The sequence below is a fragment of the Pyrgilauda ruficollis genome, unplaced genomic scaffold (genome assembly GCF_017590135.1).
Source record: "Pyrgilauda ruficollis isolate IOZ18807 unplaced genomic scaffold, ASM1759013v1 scaffold4, whole genome shotgun sequence".
Taxonomy (NCBI): domain Eukaryota; kingdom Metazoa; phylum Chordata; class Aves; order Passeriformes; family Passeridae; genus Pyrgilauda; species Pyrgilauda ruficollis.
In genome coordinates, this window is record NW_024525489.1 from 13,681,224 (window position 1) to 13,702,589 (window position 21,366).

Genomic DNA, 21,366 nt, shown 5'->3' on the forward strand with positions numbered 1-21,366 from the left:
CCAACACACACACATTCACAAAACTCACTTCAATATCAAGACTTCTATGCAACAAAGCACAGACAACAGCCTCATTCAGAATGCTTAATAATCAAATTGGCAATGCCAAACCTTTTGACTAGGGTTTGTCTATTGTTAACATAAGTGTCCAACCCACTGAAGGTATCTACCTATGGAGAGCAGATTTTCTCGTGTGTTTGGGTCTCACATCAGAGGCAGGAAAAAAATCAAACTAATATGAACAACTCCGTATGTATTACAGACATACCTGATGTGTTTCAGAATGCCTGCACCTTCTATTTACATGAAATCTGAAATACTCACCATTTACAAGAAAACAACCCCGCTTGATACTTTTTTGCAAATATCTCAGTTTTGCATCAAAGATTTCCCTGTGACAAGTATATCTGAAGACTTCTTTGCTCTTTATTTTTTTTGTCTTGTAAAAACAATGTGTCTTCTGCTATTCAATTACGAGAAAGTTTGGTGCTTATACTTACAGAGACTAATCTAAGACACATCTTGCTCTTAAAATAAGAGGCTTTCAGACTGAGTATGTTTGAAAATGCCCAATACCACAACTCATATTGGTTGAAAGCTGAGTGCATGCCAGTTTCATAATTGTTTGACAGCAGTCCTTACAGGCTTCAATTTCAGGTGTTAGCATCTTCCTAACAATAAAAATTATGCTATTACAAGGCTAGTGAGACTGAAGAAAAATGTGGCAAAATGCAGGAGCCAATCACATAGGCTGCTTATGCTTACACAGAGTGGCAGATTATCTGTCATTGCAACGTAATAACCAAACATAATCATCCCATAAAAAAAAAGCTGCTTCTACTACCTAGAATCTTCTAATTTATTAGTGAACTTACAGTGTTTTAAGAAAAACTGCATAATTTTGAATATCAAATAGATTGGGATAATCTTTTCAGTCTTGCCTCATTAGCAATCCAGATTACCAACACTTTTCCCAACAATGTGAAACAACGGAAAACTAAGTGTTATATGAAGAGTTTTTTAAAAAAGCAAGCTAATTTTTCAAAAGTCAAGAAGTATTTTGCATATACGCTTTGCCTCTTAAAGCTCTCCATTTTTATTCTCAAGTGATTTCCACAGACATAAAAAATTGTGGGTGATTTAATTTAAAATCTAGAGACACTGAAGTAATAGCTACGCTCTAAGAGGAGCCACTTGATCTTTAATGTCATTCAAATTATCACTCTTGGGAGAGTCTACAGCTTTCTGAAATAATTTAATTAACACACCCACTCACCCACCCCTGTAGTATTTGCTAGTCAAAGAGAGTGCTGTTCTTCCAAAACAAAAACCACTTCTGCCATGAGAACAGCTTATCACAGGAGAGTTTATATTTAATGTTCCTTTTTCACAATGCAAGTGTATATCAACATGTGTCTCAAAAAGACCATACCTACCAAAATCTATGTCCAGCAGTGCTGCATTTGCACCTTCAACTAAGATCTTCTTTGGTGGTCCATGTAAAGCCTCATACATGAAATAAACACCATCCCTTACCATTGGTTTTACTTTTTCCATGTAGCCCTGAATAACACAAAAGACTATTGTATAGTATAACTTCATTATGATAAAGGCAGCCAGAGCAGAATTGCTATTGTTCCCTCATAACAATGCTCATATTCCTTTCAAAGAGGAAAAGCAAACAAAGAAATGTTAAATATGCCATAATGTGAACAATGGGAGGAAGAATGTGAAACTCAGATTTACACAACAGGTATGTACACTCTTCCTAGGAGGAAAGAAAAAAGGAGCAAGGATGAGGAGGAAAGAAAAATCCAAACTTCTGGAATGCTTTAGAAACATTCAAGCATGAGTATTATCATTGTACTGTATTTGGTCTTTCATTTCCAAGTGTTCAAAATGTCTCCCCAAAACCTGCATGTAGGGAGTTCAACTTCTGGCCATCTGGAGCTAACAAATGCACACAATTGTGAGCTATAATTTTTAAGTAAAAGTGAAGTTATTTATTGGAATTCATCATCAAATGCCTGAATGCCACTGAGTAGCTGGATGCAAGAAGCCAATAATGTTCAGATTATCACTTGGTACACAGCCTTTCTCCATGAGAACACATGGAAGTTCTCATTTTAACAATTTACTCCACGTGAAATGTAGCACTTTGTCTTTCAGAATGGAATCAAGTATATTAGCATAAGACAAATAATTCTCCTCAAGCTACAAATATGTGCTGTGTTTCCACCTTAACAAAGAGCTTCAGATATTGCCTAATCCTGAATTGCATTAAGTAAACTATAAAGCATTATGAAGTAATTAACTGTAACTGGTTTCTAGCTCTACAAATTAATAAAAATACAACAACACACGTCCAACAGGGCTTACTTAAAGTAAAACATACAGAAGTGCTAAGAACTCCACATATTCTACTCTAGAACTGTAAAAATTAAAGGTATAGGAAGGATGATTTCTTTGGCCTGATTTTCTTTAAAGTAAAACATACAGAAGTGCTAAGAACTCCACATATTCTACTCTAGGAAAGATGATTTCTTTTGCCTGATTTTCTTGAAGAATTATTATGTAGTTGTTTAAAACCACTTAGGTGTGTGGGGAACAGGGAGGGCATGCACAATGTCACATTTGGTTGATATTTTAAGGGTTAATAAAAATCTCATACAGGTAAGTTTCTATAAAAAGCACTAATAAAAAGGTTGGGTTGAACAGTAAGACACCTCACAAGATTTTCACATAACTTGGATGCTCTGCAAATAAAACCTAATACCAGTGAGGAAACTCTCAACTGTCCTAACCTCAGGGAAAACATCAAATCAGAATACATAATTAACCACAAGACTACTTTGCTGGCAATCAGGCTTCATTAGTTCCGCTGCTATCAATTTCCATTTTTTTAAGTTGCTAGACAGTATTTTTTTTTTAAATGCTTATTACTTAGGAAAAATATTTACTTCCGTTCTTAACTTTCTGAGACAAGGGCTTAACATTCTGCTTTACAATGAAACATACTTCTCCCCACTACAATCCTGGTTTTTCTCACAGACCGTATGCTTGAGCGAGTAGAAGTAAGTCAAGAAGAAATTGCCCTATACAAGCCTTTTTCTTAAAATTCACAGTATCTCTCTTGAAAGTAAGTTTTGAAATGTTGCATAACACAGGGCGAAGAGTATCCTTAAGGATAGCAACAGACTCTGCAACACTGATACATACCATTTCCCGTGACACAGTCTAACTCCTCACACATGCACAAGCATCAGTCACACCAAGGGATTTGCATATCAGTAACTGCACGCAGTGATTATATAATCAAAGAGACAGAAGCAGGCTTACCTTCAGCTTTTCCAATTCCCCTTCAATATCTATTTTTAAGGTAGGATATATTGCTTTGTACTGATTGGCTAACACTTTAAACCTGAAAGGCAAAAATGCTTCACTGAGGTTTCTGTTTGTTTTCTTCCCATCAACCCTCGATTTTTACTGGTTACGTATCTGCAGTTATTTGGTAATTTAACCATTTCAAACAATGAATTATGATAATAATCATGATTGTAGAATTTAATAAAATTATACTTTTTTTTTTTTTAAAGAACTTTTAATTAAGAAAATTAACAGGAAAAAAATGTAATTGCTTACACAGGGTACTATCCAGAAATTGAAAACTATGCTTACAACTGTGTACAGTAATTACCTCTCAGAAAAGTCATCAAAATCAGAAACAAGATCGCACATTCTGAGTCCACTTCGAGCTGCCTTTGAAGAATATACTGGACCAATTCCTTTTTTGGTAGTTCCCAGACTTTGAAAAGATGATAATAAAGTGATTGTTGATATTAATTATTGATATAAAGGTGTTTTTACTTTAAAGCTATTCCATCCTTAGCATAAAATAAAATGCTGTTATTTGTGAGCATTTAACCTTGTTTTAAGCATTTAAAACAAAAGATATTTTGAGGATGCAACCTAGTGTCAGAATATCTCTGTTTATGCAAGCGGTATGTTAAATATGTTAATCTTTTACATACTTCTGGTTTCAAACCAATAATTTTTTGTACTTTAGTGAATGCTTACATATTTATTTGTACACAATTCTAAACCTTTACAGTTAAGGAACCAAATGTCAAGAAAACATCCTTCAGTATTATGAACCGAAACTAAACAAACATCTTCCTAAAACACTGTCCAGAAGACCTAAAGTCCTCCCTAAAGCAACAGCATAAAGAGTATGGATTTTATGTTTGTGTATAAGAAATATTTCATTTTATTCTAAATGCCTCAGTTGGAGCCAGGAAAACAGAAGACACTGCCAAACATCCAAAAGTGACAGAGACACTCAAAATGCTCTCTCTATGTTAAGAGTCCAGGTATGGATTTTCCACTGTAGCTGATTCTTAAAACTGAATTCTTTTTCTTACCCTTACCTGCCCACTCTCCCTGAAAAGCCTTTTCCAGCTTAAGTCCTGATGATATAATATAAAACTTGCTTGCACTGACTTTACTGTGAGAGAAGTGCAGCTACTTCAGAGAATGTCTTCTGCCAGAGTCATACTAAGTAGCTATCAAAATGGAGCCAAACTGTACTCATCACAGGCAGATTATCAAGTATCTTCCCCATCATGCTCAATACATTAAGTAACATTTTAAGGAGAAGTGAACAGGTCTGCAACATTTTCATTAGTGTGCTACACATTGCTTAGCTTAATTGTGCACTTAGTTTTTAACAGGTTTGGTTTGGTTTGGGTTCTTCCCCCACCTCAATCAGACACAGACTCTTCTTCAGTTATAAATTCTGCATATGCATATGTCCATAGTTCTTCAAACTGCCTGAAGGTACCATACCATAACTCAATTCAAGAGGGCCTCCAGGTAAAGCAGGAGGCACAGGTCATATCCAAACTTTATGTTACTGAGTATCACTTGACATGTGAGTGAACAGAAATACAGTCCATAGTAAGTACATAACTCCTTAGCAGTCTTGGATTTGATTCAAAAATACCTTGGGAAAAAACCTGAATTCTTCAAATTAGACTCAATACCAAGTAATCTCAGGGAGTGATGTTTACCTCCAGTCCAAAAACAAAACATTCTAATGAACTTTGCATCACACTGCATCCTTTAACGAGACCAGGACACTGTGGCTGAAACAACTGGCTCTAGCCTCCACCCCAATTCACACTCTCCACAGAGAGAAGGGCTGGTTTCCATTTATTTTGTTTCATTAAGACATACCAATTAATTAAAAAGTTTTCAGAAGATTGTACTTACAGAAGCTAAAACAACTGTATAAGCAGAAACACTGTATTAGATTTTTAGATTAGATTGTATTAGGCTTTTCTACAACCTTTCTGCAAGGGAAGCTACATGATGAGCCTTACTGGTGATGGGTTTTGAGCTACATTTGACCAGGCAAAATCATTCAATTAAAAGAAAAAATAAACTTACCATTTAGAATGTTTAAAAGTCCTAGGCACAAGTGAATTTTAACATCAACTATGTTATGTAGTCAAATGTGCAGTAAGACATGCTAGCAGACTATTTCAATTCCTTGCCCTTAACAAACAAGAGACCATCTTTTGATGATCCATGATAGCCAGTTCTTAGTCAGCCTGTAGTACTACTCTCCCCATTACAGTTGCTTAGCCTTAAAATTTAGGAGGAAATAGGGTAATTTTAACAAGCTTGAAAACTGTCTGTTGTAGAATACCAAGAACTTCACAGAAAAAAAGAAATATATAATTTTTAAGAGTGACTTTAGTTTTTTTTTGCTTTGAACATAACTTTTTTCCTGAGTTTTTTTTTTAAAGCAAATTAATTGGGCTTTTCCTGACAATCTTTAACACTTATCAACAGAGTGGTGCCTTCTCTCAAGTAACTGATTTGACTGACAGTGTTTATAACTGCAAATATTGTCATATAGCAATTTTAGCTTGTGCTCCATAAATACTGAAGAATAACTGATACAAACTGATAATAGGTGATAATGGCTCATTAAAATAATAATATTTTCCCATCTCTATCTATATGTTCTGTTTGCTTTTTAAACCCTAAACCAGCAGGTAACAAGGGAGCCAGTACAGTGCAGACAAGTGTGAAAATGACTTCTTGTAAAAATCATGACAAATCATCACTCAACCTGTGTGAAGAAAGATACACCCAAATCAGACACTTTCTTAAAGCCTATTATCATGGATGAAACATTTTTCAGATGAGTATGTCTCAATTACTTTTCATCCATGTAATCTCTTTTTGGAAGTTCTTCTCAGTTTACTGGTATCGGAGAAATCTATAGCACTACACTGCTTCCCAGCTGTAGATAGGTCACTGTTAATTCTGCCAGCTTTTTCCCCATCCCTAAGAACTAGTGAGCTACTTGGAAAGCACAAGCTAGAAACATAGCAAGAGAGTTTCTGAAAGTTTTGAAAGCTTCAGAAAGTCAGCAGCATTCTGTAGAAGACAATGTGAACATCTACATGCACCTCTGATTTCCAGTTATTCAGAGATGCCAAAGGGGCTCTTCAACATTCATAAAGAGAAATGCATTTATACAGAAACAAATACCTCCAGTAAACAATTAAAACATTAGGAAGCAGAAACTAGCAAATGAACAATTAGAAACCTTTTCAGAAGGCAAAATATAAAGACAGAGCCCTTTAATTAAGCATATAATCTTTCACTGGAAGATAAAGTGTAAGAAATAATCCCTGCATAGTCAATATTTGAGAGTCACATGGACGATTTTTTTTAACCCACTGACCAAGCAAAACAGAGATTCAATGAATTAAGTCCTGTTTGTATAAAGTCATCCCATGTTTGACAAAATAAAACTACCTACTTCTTTCCTGCTTGTTCTTGCCTCTGTTGTTCTTGGATGCCATCAGCAGCTTGGTGAAAATCAAACACTAAGAAAATAAAATAAGTTGAAAATTTGTGTGAAACAAATTATATCAGCAATGATTTCTTCAGACCAACTCTACTTACCAATGTGGAAAATAAATATATACACTGAAGAAAGACAAATAAAATTACAGGGGTCTTTTCTTCCCTTTTACATTTTTTCACAGAGAAGAGTTCTAAGTTTTTTCAGAGACTTTTTAAAAACTGTTTATTTTGTAGAATATTTGCAAAGTGAGTATGCACATCCCACAGAATAATGAAGCCATTTCGGCTTTGTAGTGGCCCCAAAGAATATATGGATAAATGAAGAAAAAATGCAGTTTAAAATCCTGGAAATAGCATACAGTAAAAAAGGTCATACTGCTAAAATTTAGGTGAGACCTGAAAGTTAACATTCTCACCCATTCTACGGATGTCTTAAATAATTTTGGGTTTTAGGCAACATCAATTAAAACACATTTGAAAATACAAAAGCTCCTACCAATGTCTGTTATGGAAACAGAAGTCAACTTCATAAGCCCCAATTATATTTTTAATATAATTGTATATTATATTATATTGTATATACAGTATTATATTGTTATTAACGATAAAGATTATGCAAAGTATGCCTTGTATCAATACTCTGTCTACCATAAAAGAAACAAAAAACCAAAACAGAACAACAACGAAACCCAAAAGACACACACACATCCATCCCCTCACCCAATCATCTTACAGGACTCTTGTCAAATACAAAGATTGGCGGGCTGGTACACAGCTTATAGGGAAACAGAAGTAATTTAACTGGTTTTCTTAAGCACAATTTCTTGAAAGTTAAAAACTATCTACATACACACTGCACAGGAAAGACTCACGTAATAAATACATTAATCTCTCCAGAACAAGAGTGGTTTTCCTGTTTGCCTTACCGATTTGGCTTTGTGTTTATTTCCAGGCATTCCCGTATTTTAAAGAATTACATCATGCCCAGCAGTGTGAACTTACCTTTGGCTGATCTGTTGTTACAGACTAATCATTCACAGATCAATACCCATTTTAGAGAAGACATTTTTATAATGGTAACAGGCTTTCAAATTGTCTTCAAAACTTTCTAAATAGAGGCATTATGAAAGCTCATTTCTGTGAAGAGGTTGAATGATTATGAGTGACAATCAGCAATTGGTCCTTTTTACTCACAATCTGTTTAATTATGAAAAATTCACAGCACTGCCATTGCAATATAATCACCACAGAACAGTTTTTCTAGTAATCAAGCAATTTCCAAATAATTCACCTACAGAATTATCAGAAAAGATACTGATAACTTAGAAACAATTACTCAACTATTTCAAACTCATTAGTTACTCCAAAGAAAAAACATATTTACTCTGAAATAACTGTCAGTAAATTCACTCACTAAGCTATTCCAGATTGGTGTAAAAAACAAAACAAAGCAAACTCAAAGAAAGTGAAACCAAAAGCAAAATTGTTTCCCCCCCCCCACCCCGTGTTACAAGCTTTTATTTTATAAAGTCCTAAACAATTTGCATCTTCAGAAAATTACTACCAGAGGCAGCAATATGTTATAATATCTAAAGAACTAATCGAAAGAATGAATTTATGTCACAAAGATGTAGTAGGAGTGGTACAGGAAGAGTTTCTAAAGCTCTGTGTTGGTGGATTGGACTCACTACTATTTTACTTCAGGCTTTGAACTGCAGTGCTGTCCCAAGCACAGGCTGGATTCAGTGCTTCACTGATGAGCTCCTCTCGAGGAGGGCAGCCATTCTCTTCACCCCTACAGAGTCCTTCCCATAAAATCTCCTTTAGAAAGTATGTGGCAATTTCCTTGGTAGGGAGATCATTAGTTTCAAGTCACACACAGCCACCTGATTTCCCAGCAGAACCGTTACTGCGAGCACCACTTTCACACCAAAAGGGGAACGAATCCCTAGTGAAGTCACTTCTGAATGCTTCTGACTGCTCTGTGCTTCCAACTTAGAAAGTGAGCCTGCTTTCCTGCCTAGGTGCTGCTTATGGAATAGGATTTAAAAAAAAAAAATCACTAGAACATAAACCTGGGAGTGTTCTGAGTGAAAATATTTTTTTCTAGGACCTTCAATAAACCAAAACAACCCAGGGAGACCTAGTTCAAAGAATAGTACCTATATAAAACGATGGCTAAAAATTATCACACTTTTACTGCCACAGAAAGTTCATAAAAAGTAAAAATTAACAGCAACAAAAACCCAAACAAAAAAAAGAAACAAACACAGAAATAAAAACACACAAAAAAAACCAAACCCAAAAAACACCAACAAAAAACAAACCACAAACAGGAACTTACCAATATGAGCCCTGTCAGAAATTATTAGTCTCTTTTCCCAGCCTTCCAGTCCTTTAAAGGCAAAATGAAATAGTTTAAATTATGTTTTGTATAGCATTTTTGTCTTCTGATGTATAAAGTATAAATACTTTTCATGCTTAGTCTTCAGTCAATCTATTTTAAGACTGAGCAATCACATTACAGAGAAAAAATTTAATTTCAGTAATTAAAACTTGGCATCAACCTATAAAGCTGAGAAAATCAGACTTATTCTTAAGCAGAATTCAAGCTACTAGCTCCTCAATTTTAGCAAACAATTAGTAGCTCTTTTGGTTCTGAATAATCTAGACCATTGATTTTCCCCACTTCTAGGAGCCTGCTGCCAAGCATGGCTATAGACATAACATGAAGTATCCAAAAACCGAGTTCTGAATCAAGAAGTGATTGCCATAGCACTTGTTTACATTAACATGGTCATCAAAGTGTACACCAATATTCTAAGAAGTAAAATGACTTTGAACAGATTAACACACTTTAAAAAGCCATTTCACTTCTAAAATTCACTTTCTTAAGCAAAGAAAAATGTCTGCAAACAATTCTGATTTAGATTATATTCTGAAACTGTACAGAGATTCCTTTTATCTGCCTTCCCATGAGGTCTCTGGCACTAACAGCAAGACTACACTCAGAAAGCAACAGCTAAAAGGAGTTGTGGAAAAATACATTGTATGTAACCTCTACAGAGGTATTCTCCATCTAAATCAATTGAGGAGTGTGCCACTCACTATTTTAAAAGTAATATCTTCAAATTCTCACCTTTTCCTTTCTTTAAGTTTTTTTCAGCTTCTTCAAAGAGTCCTGGCAAATGAATTACAACACCATTTCCTGAAGAAAATCATTATACAAAATTTCATTAAGTTGAGCATGGAAAAAATATGTCAAACAGTTCAAAGATACTTCATATATTGTGTGCAGAGTATTTTATTTAAGTTCTTTAACTTACTGCAATTTTGATTCTTAGGAATTTATCTAAGCCAGATTTGCTCCTAAAGTATGCATTTCTACCTACATGCATTGAATCTTCCTAATAAATGCAACAAACTTTCAATTTAGACCAGTACAAACAGAACAGAATTGTAGAATGGTCTGAAATCCAACTTCCTCTTCCTCATACCTAAAATTAACTTCCCTCTTTGTACTTCATTTTAATAAGTTTATTGTTTTCTAAAAGCTTGGCACATTTCTATCACCATTATAAACAGTAGCATCCTTGCAGGCACTTTTTTGCTGTAAACAGACACAGAATATTCTGTACACAGAGGTGGGACTGGTAAGAGACTAGCAAAAACAACAGAGGAAAAAGCCCTGTCAAAGCAAGCTCACCTTCCTACAGCCGTCACATTGCTCAGAAAAAGACTACTAGTTCCTACACTTAACCAGCATCACTGAGTGCCTAGGAAGGAGCACTCTCACAGCAAAACTGAACCATCTTAAGGCCATACCAAACTCAGTAGATTCAAAGCTACCAGTAGAACATCTAGCTGAAGAAGGGATCTGCCAAAACTATTTGCATATCACCTAATTTCACACAGATAAAAGCATTCTACAAATCCAAACACAAAGTATTTTAAGACTTCTTCACTATTACCTTCATGATGCAGTCCTAAACAATAGGAACACTCTATTATACTATTGCAATCACTTTGCCCTCATCCTTTTTTTTCTTTCTTTGAACATATATGTTCTTTCAGGGGAATCCTAAGCCTTTTTTTTAACCCCTGAAAGAGATTTTATACAAAAGGCATACCTAAAAGAATCCAGAAAAAACTTCAGAACAGGCAAGACCAAAAGACAGAAGATACAGGCAACAGGGTTTGTAAAAAGTTCTGTCCCAACTACTGTACTGTTCAAGGATGGAGGCCTTCCTATTCAACCAAGTCTGCCAAAGAACACAAGGCAAATGGGTATCCTTTTTTTACTGTTTTCAAGTAATAACCTTAAGAAATATAGTACAGTAACATCAAAAGAGAATAGAACTAGTATCATCTACCTCAGTCCTCAAAACTAGGAACAGTTAACATCCCGAACTTCCCATCATCAACAGGAATCTATTTCCATGCCCACTGGCTCCATTTCTGTGGAAGTATTAGGCAGGACAAGTTGATCCATAACTATCCCATTATCAAGTCACAATGTAACAACTAAAAAGGGGCAATTAACCACCAAATCCCATCAAGTACAGATTTACTGCTGACAGAGTACACAGTCACTACCAGCTGGACTGTTTATGAAACAAGTAACTTGTGACAGAGGCTCTTCAGCTGCTCTTTAACAAACTGTCAATGACCACTTGCTCTTGGCATATATACTAAACTGAAAGGCAACACTGCAGGCTCAAAGCAATGAGATGCAGGAAGAAGTGACAGGAAAAGCATGGCAACAGAATCCTGACTTGGAGACTGTGTAAGGGACAGGAGCTCTGGGTATCAAAGGAGCAATACGGAAGTGTTGCTTTAGTGACCCAGAAACCCAGCCTGTTTGGTGAAACAGCGCTCAAGCACAACATAGTTATAATGGGTGTGTACACAGAAGGAAATTCTATGGGCTACACCACATTATTAAGCAGGTTGGCCATCCAAGCAATCCAAAGAAAAAAACCCCAACCATGTAGGATTGGAAAACAGGATTCCAAGAAGGCAGAGTGGTAAGGGGGTAAAAGTAGTTTTTTAGGGACAACAGACTAGATAGCCTAAACCCCTGTTCACAAAGCCAACAGATCACAGATCCTGATATCACCTAGTACTGCCACTGCCCTAAAACTTCCCATGTACTCTCCTGAGAATACTTCTTGGTAAGAACTCAATGTGTGGAAGCCTTTTGGAGTTAAGCATTCATTTCACAATCCAATGTTTTCGAAAAGGGAGGGAAGAAGTATGGTTCAAAAAGTATTGGTAAGTACTTAACAGGGCTAAAGATTAAATGAGAGTGGGGTATTCTGAGAGTAAGAGATATAAATGGTAGAGAAAATAAAAGAGAATGGGAGAATGAAGATATACTGGGCAGCTAGCTGTTTACATTGGTAGGATAGATAAGAACAAAGGTGAACTATCCAAGACAAAAGAAATTTCTGTAATCCCAACTTCACAAATGAGTAAGGGCAGTATTAGGAAGACAGTAAGCAATCTAGGCCTAAGAAAAATTGAAAAAGAATCCTGATCCTGTATGTTCTGAGATACATTATGTTATTTTAATGTGTCAGAAGTCTGTAACTACAGTACTGTCTGTTTTTTAGAGATGTCCCACTTACCAATGAATGCAGTGACTTTTGGATTGATGATCCCACTGGGCAGAAGATGGAAGTCATACTCCACAGCATCCACAACAACTGTATGCCCTGCATTATTGCCTCCCTGAGTGGGGGAAGGAGGGAGGAAAAAAGTGTTAACAGTTTTTGACACTAGAGACAAATGAACACACAGTATAGAGCTTGAGTAAATTGGTTCCACAGTTTTCACTTCTGTTACTGACAAAAGAGCATTCAGGGATTTCCCAGAAAATCAGCCAAACTTGCTCTGTCAAACTGGACAATTTCAACATCAGTATTATCTGCTAGATAGACTTTGGACAGTCTTTTGGTTCGTCAAAGGTACAAAATTGTGGAATGAGATTAAACTATTTCTAAAATCATCAGATATAAATATTCTAGAACATGCAAACATTTCTAAAAGCCATCATCAATTTTATTAGTTTTCTGTTACAGTTATGGAAAGTAAAGTATTAAGAGTGGAGTTGCAACCTTAGCAAGTAAAAAAAAAAAAAAAACCACCAAATCCCCAGTTAAACTAGGAGTATAAAACCATACAGTTATTGGGATAAGTAAGTGTCATCGTCTGGCAACACACAGGCTTGTTGTTCTGAATTTTGGATTCAGACCTTTGAGTGTTTTTCTTTGAATAGTAACCAGTGAAACTACCTAATTCATTCTATACTTCCTTCCTGATAAGAGAAGTTATGTAACAGTACAAGTAATTTATGTTAAATGCGTGTTATGTTAAACATCTTTTTAAGGGTAAATCTAAAGACAACTAAAACAACTGTTTTCCTAAGTTACCAGAAACCATTTACACCAAACTAACACTTTAAACATTTCTAGCTCTTTTCATTACAACAAAGAGAGCATTAACAGATTCATTAAACTCTGAAATCCATCTAAAATACTAAAAGAAGCTTGTGACCAAGTCTTAAAGACGGTCAAGAAAGGCTTATGAAACGAAAAAGATTACAAAACAGTTACCAAATATCCCCAGTTCTTGTCTGCTGTACTTTTGAAAATAAGCTTATACTCTCTTGTGACCCAGTCATTTGTGCAAGACAAGGTTACATACAAAATGGTTCTGTTTGTCATAACCACAGGAATATCCTTTAAAGGCTCCTCACACCAGAAGTGAAACAAACTGCTTCACAGAAAGAAAACCTTAAAGAAAGACTTTTAAACTGAGACACCTTTCAGCACAAGACAAACCGAAGAAAGGCATTATATGAAAAGAAAATAAACTATAATAATAATTAATCAATGGAATTATAAATCTGAAATATTTCAGAATATTGTATCACAGATGGACTTTTCTAAGCAATGGACTCAATAGCTAGTCACTACTTTTGTAACATTTACAAAGCATGAGTCCAATACATAAAGCTGTATCTGACAATACAAATAAAGAGTAGTTGTAGATACCAAACATTTGTGTCAGTACACAGACACACATGCCACAGGTACAAGGCTAATCTCATTGAAGTCAGCAATGAAAATTTTGTAATTTCAGCATTATTTATTTGAGGACTTGCAACCACTTCATCTCCTCTGAAAAAAGAGAAAACTTACAAACCTTCACCCAACAAAGGAAATGCCCGAGTTTAATAAAAGTTCAAAATTTTTAATAACATACTGCAGAATTTTTCCATGCAGTGAACATTACCTTGAAGTACTTGTAAAGATTTCTGGATGCAGATTTTCACTGCCAGTGATCTGACTCAACCAGATCATGATAATTTTTCAATTCACAACAAATGAAACATGTTGAATGAAGACATAAAGCAGGCTTTTCAAGTTTGCTCTTTTAAGAAAGTAATAAATGCTCAGGAATAAACTTCCTGTTCCTGTTTGCATTCTTTCTACTCAACAGCTTTAAGGAAGGTTATTTAGCAGTCTACCACTCCACAATTGTGTGTTTGATTTAAAAGGATGTTAACTAGATACATTAACAGACAGATAATTTACAATTATTTTTGAAATGCAATGCTGATACTCCTGAGCTACTGCAAGTCACTCCAAAAGTAGACAATATTTTAAGAACTATTAAGTTATATAAAATGCACTAGGTATTTTTTGTAATGAAAGACACTAGTTTTCTACTCAGTGTTTGAGAAGCTAAGCAAAACCTTGCTTGGCAAAGAAGCACAGTTATGCACTAAAGTATCATTTATAGTCAAGAACTTGCGCTGAAAGCGGTAATGTGCAGAAAGCTGTGATAGTTACCTTCTTCCACATCAGATTCCTTCAAATTATTCCTTTCTCTTAGATTGACTGCTAACATCAAGCCTAGACTTTAACATAAGCACAGAAGTGCTTTAAATGAAAATTCAATAGATAGGTCTAAGTACAACACTGAAGTACTGAGGTATTAGTAATTTACAAATGGGAAGACAAGTCCAAAGTCTCCCACAGCAGTATAAACAAACTGGACTAACCCATAAATAACACTAACTTTAGTGAATAACTATGCATTTGAAATTCTCTACTAGCTGGACAATTTCATGTTTTGCTTCTCAATTTATTTTTAAAAAAATAAACATTCTCTTGTGTCGTGAATGTCAAAAAAAGAGAAAGAAAAACTGGCCACTCTAGAAATTAGATCATGATCAACAGCAAATTCTTAGTGCCCTAAAGTTTGCCAAGTTACTAGTGGCATTCAGACATGGTAACCTAAAGTTCAGCAGTCACATGTGCTTGAACAAGGCGTACAGCATGCAGCCTCTGACTCTGCTGGTCATGAGAGTGCAACTGCTGACTTCAGGCGGTGTCAAGATTTATCTTTGCACTGCTGAGTGATGCCAACGGTGTTGGTTCCATGCTTGCTGAAAAATACCCCATGGCTGACAGAATAAAAATGGCATTTTACCTTCTAAACCTTGACTGTTCATGCAACAGAGCTCAGGCTTCACCTAGAAGCAAACTAGTGGTATTTATTCTGCATGTTTACTGTGAGCAGCTCTACTTTAAGGGATTTTGCTACAGACTAAAGTAGAAAACATGTGACAAATCACCATCTTAAGCCATAGGAATACCTCAAGGTTTCCAAAAGCATATTTTCAGATTGGACTCAAATTTTAATCTCAGAAATTATTGATTATAATATTATGATGCCCACAATGTAAAATTATTCAATCCCAAAAGTTGATGGAAGCTGTCTGGTAGAATATCAAGTCAGTCCCCACACTTGCTCTTGATGTCATTCTATCAAAATGAGTCATTTTGAAAAGTATTTTTAATTTCAAACCCTATTTTAAGAGAGCATTAAAGTAACAGAATGTCATTAATTCAATTTGCAAAATTCTTCTGCTTATTTACAGGTAAGCTCTACCCTAACTGCAGAAGTGCAAGCATGTGGTTACACAGTATGAGTTGTAATATTTTAAAATAATGGTTTACACTGTATACTTTACAGTGAACTTGCAGTGAAGTGTACACATGTTGTGTGCTCAGACATTGCTCAACATGGGTTTGGTAAACAATTCTAATTACAGAAATCTGAACTCGGCGTTCTAGTGGTGGTGAGGTGAAGGGGAGGGTTGTTTTTAGGTTATGGGGCTTGAATTTGTTTTGGGTTGTTTTTTCCGTTCTCCGATATTGATGTTAATGCAGACAACTATGGCCTCTGAGCATAATTTAAGCTTTAAACTGATGAAGTCACTCCTGGCTTCTGTGCTTTCCATCTGGATTTCTCACTCCTCCTCCCTCATCCAATTAAACCAAATGGGACCAGCTAGGTCAGTCAAACTAACACTCCTCTGATTCACATGTTTAAACATTAACAATGGAGAACTAACTGTGGAAATTATTTTCACTATTAGTTAAACAAAGTTCATGCTTAAATGATATTCAATACCTTACATAAAGCTTTTGCCAGAGGGAAATTAAGATATACAAATCATTTCAGTCAAATATACAGTCATTGAGGCTGGCAATGCTCCTTAGCTAACTAAATGGACTTCTTTCCCATACATGTGAAAACAAACATGTGTGTGCCAACACAGGCAGTGGACAAATGTGCAGCAAGCCCAAAGGACGCTCTTGCTCATGCACTACACACATGTAGCAGTGGCATCTTTTGCCTTTCTCCCTGCACACGATTTCCTGTGACTGAGCCAATAATGTGACATGGCCAAGATATTCAGCCCTTAAGGGCAAGGCAATTCTGGGTTCAGCCACCAACAGACCGACTGCACAAAAGGACTGATGGGGCTGAAAGATGACTTATACATGAGAGAGATAAGATCCCAGCAGCACACTGAACTAAACATCTTCACTGTGATGCTTTCTTCCCATTCTGCAGAACAGCAGCAAAGGAAGCCTTTTTCCCCACAGAAAAATGAGTATATAGGAATAGAACAAAAAACATAACATAAAACCAATTCTGAATTCTCTGGCAACAAAACAGCAACCCAAAACAAAGAGCAGTAAGAACCAGCAACAACCAATAACACCATGCTCCTGTCAAGGGGCTAACTCAGGACTACACCTGAAGTCCCAAGCATACTTCACTTAAATACAGTGCCATTTACTTGTACATTTCTATCAAGTCATAGCATTGCAGTCTAAGCATACTTTTAAGGTTTCTAAAACTGGATTTTCAGAAGTCAGCAACCTTATTAGCACTAATTTCAGTTAAAAGCATTTGGTTTGTTTGTCTTCCTTCCTTCCATTATTTTTTCTCCTTGTACCTATCAGCGCAGTACTTGGAACAGTTCTCTCTCCGCTCCCAAATGATTTTCAGTGACCAAAGAATCAGCGCTTTCAGCAGCCCACAGCTTTATCAAATTACAGTGTAAAATCCAGCTCAAAAGGGTGCCAGTTGGATTGGAATGAAAACATTTCCTTCCATTTATTGGGAGACACAGCATGAAAATCATCATGAATAACAAGCATGAACCTTTGCTGTGTGTCCCAACATGACATGAACTGCTGAAGCAAGTCCAGAGGAGGGCCATGAAGAAGATGAGGGCTGGAGCACCTCTTCTGTGAAAACAGGTTGAGAGAGCTGGAATTGTTCAGCCTGGTGAAGAGAAGGCTCTGGTGCAACTTCACTGCAGCCTTCCAGTACCTAAGGACCTACAAGAGACCTGGAGAGGGACTTTTTACAAGAGCATGTAGTGACAGAACAAGGGGGAATGGCTTTTAACTGAAAGAAGGCAGGCTGAGATTAGACATTAGGAAGAAATTCTTTACTCTGGGGGTGGTGAGACACTGCAGGTTCTCCAGAGAAGTGGTGGATACCCCATTCCTCCCTTAAAGTGCCTAAAGCTGGGTTGGATGGAGCTCCGAGCAACTCAGTCTAGTGAAAGGTGTTCCTGCCGATAGCAGAAGGGGGCTGGAACTAAACAATATTCCAAGCACCTTCCAACTAAAACCATTCCACAATCCTGTGATTGTACAAGGATTTAGTCCAATGACTTAGTCTGATGTTCTGATGAACAATTTAAAATCCTATTAAGAGATAGTAGCTTTTTTTCTCCTTACATAATCTTGACACTACTAAATTACAGTATTATTTTAAAGTATTTCAAGGGGAATAGGGAAAGTAAGATCAGGTACGCGATCACTACTTAATCTGTAATATTTAAACAAAACCTGTGTAGGATAACTGAACACATAAACTCTTAAAAGGCATTATTCCAGTTTTACTAGTGCAGTATGCTTAAATAATTTCCTTGAAAAAGCATATGATCCCTGACCACTAGCTAGTAATCTTGAAATATCCAAGTTATTCAACGCGTAGAAGAGCTAAATTTACAGGAGAGAGAAAGGTGCCCACTAATACACAAAGTATCACACTAATACTGTTAAGACTGACAGCAATCCTTGTAACAAAACCTCATACCTACCTGCTTTCTATAAACATAATTCCATGAAACATTCCCTACAAAACACTATTTTTGAAATATTTTACCCTGGTAAGCTGCTCAGATATATCAAAAAACCAAGGGTTTTTTGCTTACTTCAGCTTGTTGGATTAATTAGCCCAAAAATCCTTCTCAGTGTAAGCACCACACCCAAGAATCTGCATATTCAATTCAGATAGGTTGGTCAGTACTACACAAAAACAAGATACCATTCTGAAACATACGTATCCTGGCAAACATGAACAGAATCAGTGACATGCACACAGAGGGGTCATAAGATAGCAAAGACAGCTGCAAGCATTGCTCTTCTGGGAGCTGTTTGATAAACATTCTTTGAAAACACCCTTTTTACAAGAGTGTTGAGTGTGTGAAAATACTAATTTGAAAGGGAGAAAAAAAGTCATTATCTGCTGGCTGACATTTTACTAGAAACAAGCTTGAAACATCAATAAATCAAACAAGTGACTTCTGCTAAACAAAGCAACTATCAAAGCACCAGCAAGCAACACTCACCACAAACACTACGCTTGAGCACCTGGCACACACACAACAGTTACACAAACACTGTGCCCTTGTCCAGACAGCATCACTGGAAAAACCACTGAAGACTAATGAATAGTATCAAAGAAGACACACCTTAAACATACTGATTGACAGTGTTTCTAATAGGACTTCTATGGTAATTTTAAGGATAATCAGTTCAGCACTTCCCCTGGCTATGCAAAATGACTTACTTTCTTTTGCTTTGTATAGCTTTTAAATACTGTGACTGCCAACATTTTGGGTAAAGAACAGAACAGAACTAGTAAAACTGTTAATGCAAGCACCTGACTGCTGTTTTACATTTTTTTTCCTTATAGCTCTGAAGACTGAAAACATTTTTAGAAGTGTAACTATTACAGGATCATACTTTGGACCCACACTGGTAAACTCCTAAGGATGTATGAGCAACTTTAAGAAGTCTTCTCACTTTGAACCTTCCCAAAGCTCTTTAGATTGCTACATTCTGTCCATGCACAACAGCTTTCTAATCACATATACAGCATGGAGAAGAAGCATTGATAATAATGTTTAACAGCAATTTTTCGTCTGGAATTGCATTGCTGTACTAGTGAAAATCCCCTAAGGAACATTCATATATTAAGCTGATTCACTGGACAAGCAAAAACCAGCTTTTTTAATGGAGTTCTGTAGGAGTCTTGATAATTTAATAAAGTTAATCTGACAAAACAGTAATGATCTATGCCGGTCTTCAGAAAGGTGAACTGATGACTATTAAATCAACATTTTTGCAACATGACCTCAACTCCCAGGATTAAAGAGAGATGCTCTTTTTAAACCAAAAGATTTTATTACTGAATTGAAATAGCACAAGGAAATTTATCAGCTAAGTCTTCAAGATTACAGCGCATAACCAGCCATTACCAAAACTCAGGTTATGGAACTGGATGTTACAAGCTCTGGTATATTTTATGTGGAATGTCTGTTAACATAGGAGCTCATATGAAGCTGAGTGAAACAAACAACCCAGAAAACATGGAATCTCACTTCCCAAAAAGACTGAAATTTATACAAAGCCCTACTCAAATGCTTACAGAGACATCCTCCTGAACCAGAACACTTTTTTTCTGGTGAGTTTGATTAGAGAAATTCCTTGCTCCTCAGTTTGCATCCAATCTCACTGATTTGCTAAAAATTCATGCTTGTCCTTCCAGTTAAAGGGATAAGAATTGGCAGTTCCTCCATTTTCCTGGCACATGGGACTCTTTCAGGAAAAATATACATACTTAGTATATCCATCATTCACTGAAAGACAGTCCCTTTCAGTTTTAAATTCATTCTAGCTTAAAACTTTGGGGTTTTCCCTTCCATTTTCTTTTCTTTGGCAAAAAATGTGCCAAAAATCTAATAGGAGACATGAATGGACCAATTTAGATATTCGGCAAAACCAAAAAGGAAAGCAGAATTCTTGTTCATAAACTGAAAGCAAAACATATGACTCCTCATTATAAGCAGAAAAAAATCCAGCAAAACATTCCTTGTTCTGGAAAACCTTTGTGTAGAGCACAAAGAGCAAGAATGAGTGTGTGCCGTGTGTGTTACCCAAATATTACATGTGCACATATGTAAATAGAAGATGCAAGTAAGAAATCACTGCAGGAACACAAACATAGCGCATGTAAAATTAAGACAGAGGAACAACAGCATATCTTTCTCCATTTTAGAGCTACATATGTTGAAAATAGGTATTTTATTTCCAGAGCACATCTTTGTTAGTCAAGAGCAGACTAGATGTTAGCATACACACCAGAACAGTTAAATCCCTTCTGAACTCATCAACAGCTCAAACCCCCTTGCCTACAGGAGTCCCACCATAGCTGCTAAGACTGGTCTGCATTACTACAGCTTTACTTAGCAATGGAGGTACTTAGGGAAAAAAAGACTGGAGCAAAGCAGATTGAAATTGTAATTAACAGCATATTGTGAAATGGCTCTCTAAACTGGTACTAAATACAAGAGTATTCAGAGCAGCTTTGAAATACTGACATGTGCATTTAAGAGAACTATCTACCCAAAAAGTCTATGATGACAATCACTGCCTTTTCTTATGACATGATCATGCCAAGTTGTCTATCTCAAAAATATGATGCCTCAGGGAAGAGCAAAGAAGTCTTTCAAGTTATTTCCTCTAGAATAAAAATTAGTTGTCTACTTTAAAGAGATGTTATCTCATGCAATGTTAAGGAAGAAGCCATACACTCTTTTCAACTCTCTTCATCAGATGTGTGTGTGCATAATTTTTTCTACAGTTTACTTTTATTGCTACCACATTCCAGCACTCCTTTTTAGCTCAGGGCAACCACTGTTGTTTCTGAGCTAGCTATCCAAGTGACTGCCAAGTTGGGCAAGAAGCAAGTCAATGTTGCTTTGGCATCATATGCTTGTAAACATTTTCATTTAACTCTTAGATGAAAAGT

At 36.2% G+C, this 21,366-nt stretch overlaps 1 protein-coding gene across 1 annotated transcript in view; it reads right to left on the bottom strand.

Moving 5' to 3' along the window:
• ADSS2 (adenylosuccinate synthase 2) overlaps positions 1 to 21,366 on the bottom strand; it is a 37,459-nt gene that overhangs the window by 9,956 nt on the left and 6,137 nt on the right. The window contains exons 2-8 of the mRNA XM_041476835.1: positions 12,516 to 12,618; positions 10,025 to 10,093; positions 9,230 to 9,280; positions 6,839 to 6,905; positions 3,698 to 3,805; positions 3,340 to 3,421; positions 1,437 to 1,563 (exon numbers count right to left, since the gene is read on the bottom strand). Coding sequence (XP_041332769.1) covers positions 1,437 to 1,563; positions 3,340 to 3,421; positions 3,698 to 3,805; positions 6,839 to 6,905; positions 9,230 to 9,280; positions 10,025 to 10,093; positions 12,516 to 12,618 — 607 coding nt within the window. The remainder of the gene's footprint in view (positions 1 to 1,436; positions 1,564 to 3,339; positions 3,422 to 3,697; positions 3,806 to 6,838; positions 6,906 to 9,229; positions 9,281 to 10,024; positions 10,094 to 12,515; positions 12,619 to 21,366) is intronic.